Consider the following 15,819-nt stretch of genomic DNA (forward strand, 5'->3'; position numbering starts at 1 on the left):
ATAGCTGTTTTATTTCAATGTATTTGGATTTATTACTGCGAATGGAGAGGCAGTTTCAACAACGAAACTACTCCGACTGTATGCATAAAGGAGCAAAGTCTGAAGGTGAGAATGTGTGAGGATCTCTTCTTTTATCACATTCAAAAGGATGGAAATGATGCTTCACAGTAAATCAATGTCCCTCTTTGACAATTCCGACCGTGGCTGTCTGCGTGGAGTTTGCACGTTCTCCCCGTGTCTGTGTGGGTTTCCTCCGGATGCTCCGGTTTCCTCCCACAGTCCAAAGAGGGGCAGATTAGGTAGATTGGCCATATCTTTTTATTAAAACAGTAAAAAATATATACAAGGCCAAATGGTACAAACACTAATTTTGTGTTGGAGAAACAGGGTACCCTCCCCTCAGTACCAATGTAAGGGGAGGGGGGGGGGGGGGGTGGATACTAAATTGCCCCTTAGTGTCCAAAGATGTACAGGTTAGGTAGATTGGCAACGCTAAATTGCCCCTTAGTGTCGAAAGATGTGCAGGTGAGGTGGGTCATTGGGGTAGTGCTGGGGAGTGGGCTGGGTAGGGTGCTCTTCCAGAGAGTTGGTGCAGACTCGATAGGCCTCCTTCTGCACTGTAGGGATTCTGAGGAGGATGAGAGCTCAGTGCTTTTGACCGGCCCTAGTGTTTAGCCCAACACTAATTTTGCCACGTAGTCAGTGAGGAAGGTACAATCCTGGTCCATTCTGTGTTTGGGTTCATTAAAATCCCCAGTGCCAGGAGAGTAACAGAAAAGATGCTTGGGAAATACAAGGTCCTGTCTGAGTGGGGAGTGCAAAGAAAAGGCCCAATTCTCCAGAATTGGAAGATGATGTTCAGAACTGAGAAATCAGAATTGTCTGCGCAATCAGACATTGAGGAAGGTTTCAGAGGTTAGGAAAAGGAGATAATTCAGTTACCTACTCAGAGTCCTAGCCTTTGGAAGGGCAGCCGGAATGGCAACTGTTACTGTCTCTTTCCCATGTTCCGGGTAGGAGAATTAATGCAGATAAATACTGGATTTAGAAGCACCAGGGCACGTGGTCAGGTTAGAAGTGATTTTTATCCTTGTGCATCTGTATGTTGTGAACACTGCTAGTAGTTTTAATGAACAACTTGCAGTGGCTGTAAATCCAAGCCATGGAGCATTATTGTTACTCTTCATGTTGTTCCCTGGTCCCGTTGTGTCTTCTGATCCAAAGGGACACAGTGCTGTCCTGTAGCATCAAAGTGTTCACCTCATTGAAACTGAGACCTTCAACAGGTTCCCTGTTGACCTCCAGAATTTCATCTCCCAGCTCCAGCAATCCAGCGTACAGTTTCTCAGCATATTGGTCTGCCATTTGGTGAATAAATAAACCTAGAGGCAGGAGACAAACAAAAACACAAATTAACTGCGACAAAAAAGGTGCAGCCCAGTGCCCGAATTTCCGCTGAGTCGTGGAGACGCCACGGACCTTTAAAAATGGTGCATGAGACCCGGATCTGTAAGTCCCACCACAATTTCCAGTGGACCCCATTCTCACTGGTTGTGGAAAGGAGGTTTCCCTCATGTGATTCACCCAAACATAAATTCAGCAGGGCCACTGGACGGCACGGCTGCACAGTGGTTAGCACTGCTGTATACAGCACCAGGGTCCCAGGTTCGAGGGGGTGCAGACCCAATGGGCTGAATGGCCTCCTTCTGCATTGTAGGGCTTCTATGATTTGAACTCGGTGCTGAATTCTATCAGACCCCATTTTCACTGGAGCTGGGGCCTTATCCCAGAGTATAGGTGGTGCGCATTTATGGAGTAAACATAAATTCTGTTGAAGGGTGGGTAAATTCTGTAGAACTGTCCAGCTGTCAACTTTTTCAAATCTCCAGCCCTTTAAAATTAAAATAAACAGGATGATTGTGTCAGTGAGAGGTTAAAAACACTCAAGCTGTGGAGTTATTTAAATCATCAGTCCTTTAAAATTGAGAGTTGAAAAAAATCTGTTCCCGCAGTTATGTTTGTTCACATTACCCCAGAGGATTAATTTTTTAATTCATTCATGGGACGTGGCCATCGCTGGCTGTGCCAGCATTTATTGCTCACCCTTATTTGTCCTTAAGGAGCAGTTGTCATAGTCATAGAATTTACAGTGCAGAAGGAGGCCATTCGGCCTATCGAGACCGGCCCTTGGAAAGAGCACCCACTTAAACCCACGTATCTAACCTATCCCCGCAACCCAGCAGCCCCTAGTTAACCTTTTTGGACACTATGGGCAATTTAGCATGGCCAATCCACCTAACCTGCATGTCTTTGGACTGTGGGAGGAAACCGGAGCACCCGGAGGAAACCTACGCACACACGGGGAGAACGTGCAGACTCCGCACAGACAGTGACCCAGTCGGGAATCGCACCTGGGACCCTGGAGCTGTGAAGCCACAGTGCTAACCACTGTGCTACCGTGCTGCCCATAAAGCTAAGAGTCAACCACTTGCTGCTGTGGATCTGGTGTCACATGGAGGCCAGACCAAGTAAGGATAGCAGATGCCCTTCCCTCAGGGACATTAGTGAACCAGATAGGATTTTACAACAATTGAAAATGTTTCATGGTCATCATTAGACTTTTAATTCCAGACTTTTATTGAATTCAAATTACACCATCTGTAGTTGAGGGATTTAAACCTGAGTCCCGACAGCATTACTCTGGGTCTTTGGTTAATTAGTCCAGTGACAAAACCACTACGCTACAGCCTCCCTGTTATGCCATAATTAATACATGACTGCTTTCCACATTTTCCCTATCATTATACCAGTAGGGGGTCCTAAATTCACAGTTTGATTGACAGCATAAAGAGGTTTTTAAAAGATTAGCTGTCTTTGATTTGAGGTTATAAATATAAGTTTGCTTGTTTTTATAACGGATTAAGTACTTGGAACATTTAAATATTTAAAAAAGATATAGTAAAGGCTGTTATAGATATTTAGAACAATTTTATTTTATCTCAACATGCCCCTGAGTTCTGTCCATGGTGGATTCTGGGTGAGATGACACAGGGGGTGTAACATCAAAGGGTAGTGGTGGGCCGATTTGCATGCATTGGTATTAAATTGGCAATCAGGCTACATGTAGCCATGGGAGTTGTGTGCGAGGCATGAGTTGGCAAGGAGAATATGAGGGGCCGTTCAGGGTGGGTGTGGGGCATACGTTGGCATGGATGAGGCATGGGGAGTGGGTGGGAGGTGAGTGGGTGTAATGGGTGAGAGCTCGAGGGCCTAATATTTAGCAGAACAACTGGGACCAAGACTGAGAACTGAGGCAGGCCTTTTAAGCAGCCCACCTCCATAGGCAGACCATATGGCCACCTCCGATCTGCATCTAGGGGCAGCAGGCTTGACTCCATCCTGCCCCCAGTCCTCCCCAAAAGCAAAGGTCCCACTGTTCGGGTGCCATTCCGGCTCCAGCTACCCACCTCAGGAGTAAAACTCCACACCAATATGTGTTTCTCAGACTGTACCTGTGTGAGGCCTGCAGTGGGTATTGTTTGATATTTACATTTGTAATGGAGATGATAGTGGAAATGAAAAATGTAACAAAAGCATTGCAAAAAATCTAGTTAGTAACTGATTTTAAGGGTCACAATACTAATCGCTAATACTAAATAAAATCTGCTTCAGCAATTTCTGGGTGTAAAATAATTTCATAGAAAGTCAGGCAACTGGTCAGTGAGGAATGCCTTTGGTTGTAACGGTAGATGAACAATCTAGATCACACAGCTGTAGAGTGTACTTGAGGTGTGGAAATGGATTAAATGGGTGGGTAGAGTCGATGATAGGTAGAGTGTACATGGGATGTGGAAGGGGATTAAATGGGTGGGTGGAGTCTATGGTAGGGTAGAGTGTACATGGGGTGTGGAAGGGGATTAAATGGGTGGGTAGAGTCTATGATAGGTAGAGTGTACATGGGATGTGGGAGGGGATTAAATGGGTGGGTAGAGACTATGATAGGGTAGAATGTACATGGGGTGTGGAAGGGGATTAAATGGGTGGGTAGAGTCTATGATAGGTTAGAGTGTACATGGGGAGTGGAAGGGGATTAAATGGGTGGGTAGAGTCTATGATAGGGTAGAGTGTACATGGGGAGTGGAAGGGGATTAAATGGGTGGGTAGAGTCTATGGCAGGGTAGAGTGTACATGGGGTGTGGAAGGGGATTAAATGGGTGGGTAGAGTCTATGGCAGGGTAGTGTGTACATGGGGTGTGGGAGGACGAGAAGCTGGTGGGAAAATGTTTTAATCACCATGATAGGGCACTGCAAACTCAATATAAGCAAGACTCGCAGCATAGGATAAATGTCCGGATCTGGGAAACGTAAATATTTTAACACATTAATCGGAAGAGAGTTGGGAGATCTCCTGGTGCCTGGCCAAGGTTCCTCACTCAACCAAACAGCAACAAAAGCTGATCAGTTGAGCATTCACCTCACTGCTATTTGGCTTCCTGCCATATTTACAGATGGAACTGCAGGCAGTTCAAATTAATTTAAAAATGTGTTGAATGCTCTGATATATTTCTACAAGAGGTACATAAATGAAATGACTGGTTTTATAAATTTATATTTATTCTGGGATGTGGGTATCACTGGCTAAGCCAGCATTCATTGCCCTTCCCTAATTGCCTTTGAGATGGTGGTGGGTGAGCTGCCTTCTTGAACTGCTGCAGTCTCTGTGGTGTAGGTACACCCACAGTGCTGTTAGAGAGGGAGTTCCAGGATTCTGATCCAGTGACAGTGAAGGAACGGCCAGTTATTTCCAAGTCTGGATAGTGAGTGACTTGGAGGGGAACCTCCAGGAAGTGTTACTATGCATTTGCTGCCATTGTGCTTCTAGATGATAAAAGTCACGAGTTTGGAAAGTGCCTTCGAAGGAATTTTGGTGCGTTCCTACAGTGCCTCTTGTAGATGGTACACATGGCTGCCACAATGTGTCGGTGGTGGAGGGAGTGAATGTTTAAGTTGGTGGGCGGGATGCCAATACGCGGGCTGCTTTGTCCTGGATGGTGTTGAGCTTCTTGAGTGTTGTTGGAGCTGCGCTCATCTAGGGAAGTGGGGAGTATTCCATTGCACTCCTGACTTGTGCCCTGTAGATGGTGAACAGGCTCTGGGGAATCGGGAGGTGAGTTACCGCAGGATTCCCAGCCTCTGACCTGCCCTTGTAGCGAGTGTTTATATGGCTGCTGCAGATCAATTTCTGATCAATGGTAATCCCCCAGGATAGTCATAGTGGGGGATTCAGCGATGGTAATTCCATTGAATGGCAAAGGTTGGATTCTCTCATGTTGGAGATGGTAAATGCCTGGTGCTTGTGTAGCACAAATCTTACTTGCCAATTATAATGAGAGGCATTCTGATACATCAACTTCAACAATTAATGGGCAGTGTCGCTGAGACCCCTATTACCCTCAAAGCAAGGACATGATGCCTGCAAAATCAGACAGAAGTTCCCACAGAAATTGGGGAAAGAGGAGATGGCACTAATCAGACCGTGTACCAAAGAACTGCAAGATTCTGGGAGGGGTGCTCGTTCTGCAGGCTGTATCCATAACCGTGGAATCTAAGAGAGAAGTCATAAAATAACCGGAAGTGTGGAGTGGAGATATCAGCGCAGAATTTTGCCAGAGTGTTCTTCCTCAGAAACGTGCTCACAACTTGAATATGCAAGTTCTTATTGAATGGCAGAACAGGCTCAAGGGGCCATGGACAAACAGGATTTGTATCACACTTCCCAGTCAGGTTACTATGGTGGAATGAATCAGTGCCAAGAAAACCTCAGGCCATTCATAGCTGATAGTTGGTCCTATAAATGAAAAGAACACCTTAGGTCTTTAACCCCGCATCCCAGTACTCACGTCCACGCGATCTAGAGATGAGAAATCCAAAAGATCCATGGGCCGGTTTGGACAGTTCAAGAATGAAGCTGGCATCAGCGAATGTCTGAGTCACCTGTCCAATGACCCTTGGGTGATTGGGCAATCTAGTGTCTTCTACGCTGAGCGATGTGATTGACCTGTGGCCAGTAGGCTTGACCTCGCTGTCAACAATGGAAAGTAGACATTTGCACAAAGCATACACATCACAACACAACTACGCCCACCTCCAATGTCCTGTGTAGACCCACCTGACAAAACATTACCGTCTTATGAAAGAGAACCACACAAAGGTGTTGGTGTCTCTGTTGCACGGACACAACCCACATTGGCACAGTTACATCATTTCCTGTTGCGTTTCAAGCCTTACCTTTGGAATTGCAAGGTAACAAAGCGGAAGAGCAGAAGGATGGTGAAGCCATTCCCTGTCCAATACTCCAATAATGCTAACAGCAGCAGCTGGCCTCAGGGAGCAACAGAAAGGTTGAGAATGTAAACCCAACTGTGAAGCTATGTGGCTTGATGGGTCATACTCTTGCTTTGGAGTAGAAAGGTCACGGGTTCAGGCTGGCCCCCACAGACTCATGCACATGACCCAGGACGGCCCTCCAGTGCAGTGGTGAGGGAGTGCTGCATAGTCAGAGATGCTGTCTTTCAGATGCAATGATAAAACAATGATTCCTCTGCCCTCCCGGGTGGATGTAAAAGTTCCCATGACACATCCGATGGGACTAACTTGTCAGGGCGCTGGGATCCTGAGAGAAGGTACGGCAGGAAGAGATGCACAGCCAAAATGAGAAGAAACATCCAGTGAGTCAGGAAGGCATTGAATGTCCAGACCATTTAAGTCACCAGGAAGATTGGCAAGATTGGATGGTATTTATTTTGATGCAAGGTGTCTGACGAACAAGGTCTGAGTATATACGCGGTAGACCATTTAGGACAGGGATGGAGTTGAGGCCAAAATACTGCATGTTTTCAAGAAAGAGTTAGATATAGCAATTAGGGCGAAAGGGATCAAAGGCTATGGGGGAAAGCAGGATTAGGCTATTGTGTTGGATGATCAGCCATGATCATAATGAATGGCAGAACAGCTTGAAGGGTCGAATGGCCTCCTCCTGCTCCTATCTTCTATGTTTCTATGCCAATGTTTCTCAGGCCAATGGATTGAGGGTGCAAATTAAAGCATGGAGATATGATATCATTGCTGACACTGAGACATGGCTGAGAGAGGGGCAGGATTGGCAGCTCAATATTCCAGGATACAGGATCTACAGGCGAGATAGGGAAGGAGGGAAAAGAGGAGGGGGTGATGCAATTTTGATCAGGGAATTAATTACAGGACATGCTGTTAGGTAATTTGGACACTCTGAATTCTCCATGTACCCAAACAGGCGCCGGAACGTGGCGACTGGGGGCTTTTCGCAGTAACTTCATTGCAGTGTTAATGTAAGCCTACTTGTGACAATAATGATTATTATTATATAGACGGGCTGGTCAGGTGGGCTGAACAGTGGCAAATGAAATTCAACTGGACAAGTGTGAGGTTAGCATTTGGGCAGGACAATGGAATACATGATAGACGGCAAGACCCTGGCAAGCATGGAGGATCAGAGAGGGACCTTGTTGTGCATGTACACCCGTCCCTTAAGGTAGCAGAGCAGGCGGATACAGTAATTAAGGCATATGGTATACTTGCCTTTATTAGCTGAGACATAGAGTTTAAGTGCAGGGAGGTTATGCTTGAACTGTATAAAACGTTAGTGAGGCCACATCTGGCATACTGTGGCAGTTCTGGAATCCACATTATAGGAGAGACGTGACAGCACTAGAAAGGGTGCCAAGGAGATTTACCAGGATGTTGCCTCGTCTGGAGAGTTTTAGCTCTGAAGAGAGATTGGATAGACAGGGGTTGTTTTTCTTGGAGCAGAGGAGCATGATTGAGATGAATAAAATTATAAGGGGCATAGATAGAGTTGGCAGGAATAAAGGTTTCCCTTTACATACATACATACAATTTACAGTGCAGAAGGAGGCCATTCAGCCCATCGAGTCTGCACCGGCTCTTGGAAAGAGCACCCTACCCAAGGTCAACAACTCCACCCTATCCCCATAACCCAGTAACCCCACCCAACACTAAGGGCAATTTTGGACACTAAGGGCAATTGATCATGGCCAATCCACCTAACCTGCACATCTTTGGACTGTGGGAGGAAACCAGAGCACCTGGAGGAAACCCACGCACACACGGGGAGGATGTGCAGACTCCGCACAGACAGTGACCCAAGCCGGAATCGAACCTGGGACCCTGGAGCCGTGAAGCAATTGTGCTATCCACAATACTACCGGTCAGTAGCTAGGGGTCAGTGACAAGGGGGCATAGATTTAAGATAAAAATTAGATGTGGGGAAAGCCTTTTTACCCAGAGGGTGGTGGGAATCTGGAACTGGCTGCCTGAGAGGGTTGTGGAGGCAGAGACCCTCATAACAGTTAAGAAGTGTTGAGATGTGAACTTGTGATGCCAAGGCATATAAGGCTATGGGACAAGTGCTGGAAAATGGAATTAGAATGGCTAGAACATAGAACATACAGTGCAGAAGGAGGCTATTCGGCCCATCGAGTCTGCACTGACCTACTTAAGCCCTCACTTCCACCCTACCCCGTAAGCCAATAACTCCTACTAACCTTTTTGGTCACTAAGGGCAATTTATTCACGGCCAATCCACCGAACCTGCACATCTTTGGACTGTGGGAGGAAACCGGAGCACCCGGAGGAAACCCACGCACACACGGGGAGGATGTGCAGACTCCACACAGACAGTGACCCAAGCCGGGAATCGAACCTGGGACCCTGGCGCTGTGAAGTCACAGCGCGAACTACTTGTGCTAAGCTGCTGCCCAGGTGGTTATTTTTGACCGGCGTAGACGCAATGGGCCGAAGGGCCTTTTCTGTACTGTACACCTCTATGATTCTATGACTATTGGAAGAAAAGCTGGGGAGTTTTTTCCCTGGTATCCTGACCAATACCTATCCCTCACTCACTAAATGGTTACCTGTCCATTACCTCATTGTTGTGAGGTAACAGCCTCACAACTTGCTGTACATGAACCGAACAGACTGCCACATTCCTCACATCATAATCGCCTCAATTAGGTCACCTCCTCAATCTTCTAACCTCACAGAAAAACAAGCCTCTTCTACACAACTTGTCTAATTCTTGTGATACATTTAAAACTTTGGGATGAAGGCTGAACTGAATCCCTAGAGATGGTGGTGGTGGGACTTCCTCTTGAACTGTTTGTACCTCTGGAGCAATGAACACGCTCAAGAGAGAAACTATTTTTATTCCAATTAATGGGCAATTTAGCGTGGCTAATCCACCCTAACTGCACATCTTTGGGTTGTGAGGGTGAGACCCATGCAGACACGGGGAGAATGTGCAAACTCCACACAGACAGTAACCCAGGGCCGGGATCGAACCCAGGTCTTTGGTGCCGTGAAGCAGCAGTGCTAACCACTGTGCCACTGTGCCGCCCCACCCCTAAAGAGGGAAACTAAAAGAGAAATAATGAGGGTAAATAGTCACAGTGGGCTGATTAAGCCTGTAATTCTCCTGCCTTACGTTAAATAAATGGAGTTATTAGGTACTAGTCTTAGCATAGTGAGGGACAGTGGGTTGCGCCCCTGCCCCTGAACCAAGAACTCCGGGTTCAGGACTTGATGGCCAAGGACGGTGCGGTCAAACAGATTGATTATCAACCTGCAAATCCTTCTAAATATGCCAATGGCAGATGGGGTAAGAGTGCCAATCCTCAGTAACGGCAGTCTGCATCCTATACTCAAGTCTCCAAAGTGGGAATTGAACCTACAATCGCCTGACTGGGTGGTTAGAGTGCTATCACTGAACCAACAGCTGACACCAGTACCATGGATCCACTCGCAAGAGGAAGTTTCAGCCAATCAGAGCTTGAGTTAGGAAACACTCTCTCAGAAAATCTCAACCTCATGGACAGATGCAACTAGGAAATCCCCCGCAGGAAAATATTCTAATTTACTTTACTGAACCCCGGGTTTTTAAAAAAAAACATCTCCTTGCCGTTGATAACCCATCAACTCTCACCATCTGGGCTCAAATCTACAAGAGGAGGTGCCAGGTAAAGCTGCAGCTCACCCCAGCCATTGAGTATCTGAAAAAAGGCGTTGGAACTGGTCAAAATTGAATTGTGGATGTTAAATTAAAACGGTGCTGACAAGGCCTCAATAGGGATGATGCCCCCTTCACATTGAAGCTTGAACTGGGCAATGCAAACTTTAAAATTGGGGAAGTGTAAGAATTGGAGTGTGAGATATTTTGGAGATGTGTTGGGCTTTAGGCGATAGAGGTGGAGATAGAAATATATAGACAGAGATAGAGGCAATTACAGATGCCATGGGGGGATTTGAAATCCTCAAGGGCTCCTATTTCGTGGGCAGCACGGTGGCACAGTGGTTAGCATTGCTGCCTCCGGTGCTGAGGGCCTGGGTTCGATCCCGGCTCCGGGTCACTGTCCGTGTGGAGTTTGCCCGTTCTCCCCGTGTCTGCGTGGGTTTCACCCCCACAACCCCAAAGATGTGCAGGTTAGGTGGATTGGCCATTCTAAATTGCCACTTTATTGGAAACAATAATTGGGTACTCTAAATTTTTTAAAAAAGTCTCCCTTTTTATCTTTGCCTTTCCCAGGCCTTCACACGACTCAACCTTTACTGGCACCACCGACCTACCTGTGTCCCAGGCTGGTCTCTGCCGCCTCCCTCACCACGTATGAACTATATCGATTCTTCTTCTGCAGGAAGTGAAGAGACTGAAAAGATGCAGTTTTCCTCAACTGGGCCAATGGGGACACCTAGTGGGAGAAAACGGAACCGCAGTTATCCAGCCATTCCATGCATTTTCATTCATCGAGTCATAGGCAGGGATTCTCGAGGCCCACCCGCTAGCCGTGGGATTCGGGCATCAAACTGGTCCCGAGACTCCCAGCCCACCCGCCCACCATAACGGGTTTCGCAATGTCCCCGACGAGCTTCCTGCCCCAACCCACTGGGAACGTGCAAATAGTGCTATGGCTGTCCCAGTTAATGTTGGGCACGTTAAAGTCCCCAACTATTCCCACCCTATTTTTCTGGCAGCTGTCTGTAATCTCCTTATATATTTGCTCCTCAATATCCCGCAGACTATTTAGGGGCCTATGATACAGTCCTAGAGTACAGTCTCACCTTTCTTATTTTTCAGTTCTACCCATATAGACTCAGTGGGCAAACCCTCGGATATATCCTCTCTCTGCACTGCCGTGATACTGTCCCTAATCAATAACGCAATTCCCCCTCCTCTCCTATCTTCTGTTCTATCTTTCCTACAGCATCTGTACCCTGGAACATTGAGCTGCCTGTCCTGCCTATCCTGTCAGTCATTCCTACTCTGACTAGCACATGGCACTGGTAGCAATCCTGAGATTACTACCTTTGAGGTCCTGCGTTTTGGACCTCCCAACTCTGTTGGGGGTTCTTTGATGGGGGTTCTGATAGGATGGCTGGGGAGGGGTTGAGTCACCCTCATGCATGTGTGCTGACCTGTTATTCCAGTGGTGGTGGGGGAGGGAAGGATACCCCTACTTGTCAGCGCAGGGGGGAGTGCAGGATTTGCACGATGGCGGCCCATTGCTGGGAGTCCGCCATCAATTAGCATGGAAAAGTAGATTGAACTGCACCTGGACGCCGCTCCTGGCGCCAGTGGAGGCCAATCATGGGTCTCTGCTGGCGGGAGCATTTAGTCTCCAGAAAAGAGAATCTAGCCCCATATCATATACATTCATTTCTGTTTGCTCTGTCAATAGAACATTATAGCGCAGTACAGGCCCTTCTTCCCTCGATGTTGCGCCGACCTGTGAAACCCCTCTAAAGCCCATCTACACTATTCCCTTATCGTCCATATGCCTATCCAATGACCATTTGAATGCCCTTAGTGTTGGCGAGTCCACTACTGTTGCAGGCAGGGCATTCCACGCCCTTACTACTCTCTGAGTAAAGAACCTACCTCTGACATCTGTCCTATATCTATCTCCCCTCAATTTAAAGCTATGTCCCCTCATGCTAGACATCACCATCCGAGGAAAAATGCTCTCACTGTCCACCCTATCTAATCCCCTGATCATCCTGTATGCCTCAATTAAGTCACCTCTTAACCTTCTTCTCTCTAATGAAAACAGCCTCAAGTCCCTCAGCCTTCCCTCATAAGACCTTCCCTCCATACTAGGCAACATCCTGGTAAATCTCCTCTGCACCCTTTCCAATGCTTCCACATCCTTCCTATAATGTGGCGACCAGAACTGCACGCAGTACTTCAAATGCGGCCGCACCAGAGTTATGTACAACTGCAACATGACCTCATGGCTCCGGAACTCAATCCCTCTACCAATAAAAGCTAACACACCGTACGCCTTCTTAACAACCCTCTCAACCTGGGTGGCAACTTTCAGGGATCTATGGACATGGACACCGAGATCCCTCTGCTCATCCACACTACCAAGAATCTTACCATTAGCCCAGTACTCTGTCTTCCTGTTATTCCTTCCAAAATGAATCACCTCACACTTTTCTGCATTAAACTTCATTTGCCAATCAACCTTTTAGGGGTTTGGATGGAGATAAATTTGTCGAGTGTATTCAGGAAGAATTCCTCATTCAATATGTGGATGGCCCGACTAGAGAGGGGGCAAAACCTAACCTCCTCTTGGGGAATAAGGAAGGGCAGGTGGCAGAAGTGTTAGTGAGGGATCACTTTGGGACCAGTGACCATAATTCCATTAGTTTTAAGATAGCTATAGAGAATGATATTTCTGACCCAAAGTTAAAATTCTAAATTGGGGCAAGGCCAATTTCGAGGGTATTAGGCGGGAGCTTTCAAAAGTTGATTGGTGTGCCTATTTACAGGCAAGGGGGCAGCTGGTAAGTGGGAGTCTTTCAGAAAGGTGTTAACTAGGGTTCAGGGTGAGCACATTCCTCTTAGAGTGAAGGGTAAGGCTCATAGAAGGAGGAACCTTGGATGACTCGGGATATTGAGGCCATGGTCAAAAGGAAGAAGGAGGCATATGATTTGCATAGGCAGCTGGGATCAAGTGGATCCCTTGAAGAGTATAGGGCTTGTTGGAGTAGAGGTAAGAGAGAAGTCAGACGGGCAAAAAGGGGACATGAGATTGGCTTGGCAGATAAGGCAAAGGAAAATCCAAAGAGCTTTTACAGATACATAAAGGGTAAAAGGGTGACTAGGGAGAGGGTAGGGCCTCTTAAGGATGAACAAGATCATCTATGTGCGGATCCACAAGGGATGGGAGAGGTCCTAAATGAATATTTCTCGTCAGTAGTTACCGTTGAGAACGGCACGAATATTAGGGAAATTATGGAAATAAAAAGTGATGTCTTGAGGAGTGTACATATTACAGGGAAGGAGATGCTGGAGATATTAAAGCGCATCAAAATAGATAAATCCCTGGGACTTGATGAAATGTATCCTCGGACGCTGCGGGAGGCTAGGGAGGAAATTGTCAGCCCCCTAACTGAGATATTTGAATCATTGACAGCCACAGGATAGGTGCCTGAAGATTGGAGAATAGCAAATGCTGTGCCTTTGTTTAAGAAGGGCTGGAGGGATAAGCCTGGGAACTACAGACCGGTTAGCCGTACTTCTGTAGTGGGTAAATTGTGAGAAGGTATTCTGAGGGACAGGATCTACAGGCATTTAGACAGGCAAAGGCTAATTAGGGAAAGTCAGCATGGCTTTGTAAGGGGAAAGTCATGTCTCACAAATTCGATTGAGTTTTTTGAAGGGGTAACCAAGAAGGTAGATGAGGGCAGTGCAGTTGACGTTGTCTATATGGACTTTAGCAAGGCCTTTGTCAAGGTACTGCATGCGAGGTTGTTGCAAAAGGTTACATCTCGCGGAATCCAGGGTGAGATAGCCAATTGGATACAAAATTGGCTTGGCGACCGAAGCCAAAGGGTGGTTGTAGAGGGTTGTTTATCAAACTGGAGGCCTGTGACCAGCGGTGTGCCTCAGGGATCGGTGCTGGGTCCACTGTTATTTGTGATATATATTAATAATTTGGATGAGAATGTAAGAGGCATGGTTAGTAAGTTTGCAGATGACACCAAGATTGGTGGCACAGTGGATAGTGAAGAAGGTTATATTAGATTGCAACAAGATCTTGACCAATTGGGCCAATGGGCTGATGAATGGCAGACGGAGTTTAATTTGGATAAATGTGAGGTGATGTATTTTAGTAGATCAAATCAGGGCAGGACCTACTCAGTTAATGGTAAGGAGTTGGGGAGAGTTACAGAACAAAGAGATCTAGGGGTACAGGTTCATAGCTCCTTGAGGGTGGAGTCGCAAGTGGACAGGGTGGTGAAGAAGGCATTCAGCATGCTAGGTTTTATTGGTCAGAATAGTGAATACAGGAGTTGGGACGTCTTGTTGAAGTTGTACAAGACATTAGTAAGACCACACATGGCATACTGTGTTCAGTTCTGGTCACCCTATTATAGGAAGGATATTGTTAAACTAGAAAGAGTGCAGAAGAGATTTCCCAGGATGCTACCAGGAGTTGATGGTCTGAGTTATAAGGAGAGGCTGGACAGGCTGGGACTATTTTTCCTGGAGCCTAGAGGGGTGATCTTGTAGGGGTCTATAAAATACTGAGGAGCATCGATAAGGTAGATAGTCAACATCTTTTCCCAAAGATAGAGGAGTCGAGAACTAGAGGGCATAGGTTTAAGGTGCGAGGGGAGAGGTGAGAGATACAAAAGAGACGAGAGGGGAAATGTTTTCACACAGAGGGTGGTGAGCATCTGGTACGAGCTGCCAGAGGCAGTGGTAGAGGTGTGTACAATTTTTTCCTTTAAAAACAGTTAGATAGTTGCATGGGCGGGGTGGGTATAGAGGGATATGGGCCAAATGTGGGCAAGTGGGACAAGCTTAGTGATAGAAAGTGGGCGGCATGGACCAGCTGGGCCGAAGGGCCTGTTTCCATGCTGTAAATATCTATGACTCTATGAACAGAGACCCTGATCAGACCCCCCAATCAGAAACCTCCCAAAAGAGACCGCCCATCAGAGACCTCTCCAAAAGATACCCCCCAAAAGAGACCCCCCCCCAACAAACTCCCTATCAGAGACTCCCTAACAGAGACCTCCATCCTAGCTGCCTGATGATCAACTACATTATAAAGCAAGAGTGCCTGTTCTTATAATATCCAGCAGGTGGAGCTCCTGTGCTATTTATATTCAAGGCGAGCAAATTAACAGCAGGGACAGGCCATTCAGCCTTTATAATCCACACAAGCCTTCTCCCCCCCCCCCACCGCCTCCCTCTGTCGCCCTCTCAGAATATCTTTCTATTTCTTTCTTCCTTCTCTGTTTATCTCATCTATTGGATCAATGCTGTGCATTGTGTGATAACGAGTTCCACATTCTCACCATTCTCAGGGTAAAGACGTTTCTCTCCGACTCCCCAATGGGGTTTATTCAGGACTGCCAAAGGCCGGCTGCAGAGAGTTAAGTTGCAGATCTTTCATCATCAAATTTAATGCAGGGACAGGCTTGAGGGGCTGAATGGCCTCCTCCTGTCCCTAGGATCCTATTTAATGTTTATGGCCCCTTCCCACTGCACAAGTGGAAACAGGTTACCTCACATTCTTCCCTTGCCCAGATCTCCAAATGTTCCTGATCGTTATATATCCCGTACCAGCCTCCCCGGACAGGTGCCGGAATGTGGCGACTAGGGGCTTTTCACAGTAACTTCATTGAAGCCTGCTCGTGACAATAAGCGATTTTCATTTCATTTCATATTCTCAGTGTAACACTTGTCAA

The 15,819-nt window shown here is 46.8% G+C and overlaps 1 protein-coding gene across 8 annotated transcripts in view; it reads right to left on the reverse strand.

Annotated features, from left to right (window-relative positions):
* Positions 1-413: 413 nt before the first annotated feature.
* Positions 414-15,819, reverse strand: part of LOC119964940 (uncharacterized protein KIAA1614-like) — a 180,178-nt gene continuing 164,772 nt past the window's right edge. For 5 of the 8 annotated variants that reach the window (XM_038795149.1, XM_038795151.1, XM_038795147.1 and 2 more), the window contains 3 exons: positions 10,681-10,802; positions 5,901-6,082; positions 414-1,382 (listed from right to left, as the gene is read on the reverse strand). In XM_038795149.1, coding sequence (XP_038651077.1) covers positions 1,177-1,382; positions 5,901-6,082; positions 10,681-10,802 — 510 coding nt within the window. In that variant the 3' untranslated portion in view covers positions 414-1,176. Of the gene's footprint in view, positions 1,383-5,900; positions 6,083-10,680; positions 10,803-15,819 lie in introns of those variants that run through there. The other 3 variants (XM_038795150.1, XM_038795153.1, XM_038795152.1) reach the window with 3 other exon arrangements.

Source organism: Scyliorhinus canicula, chromosome 4 (genome assembly GCF_902713615.1).
Source record: "Scyliorhinus canicula chromosome 4, sScyCan1.1, whole genome shotgun sequence".
NCBI classification, from domain to species: Eukaryota; Metazoa; Chordata; class Chondrichthyes; order Carcharhiniformes; family Scyliorhinidae; genus Scyliorhinus; species Scyliorhinus canicula.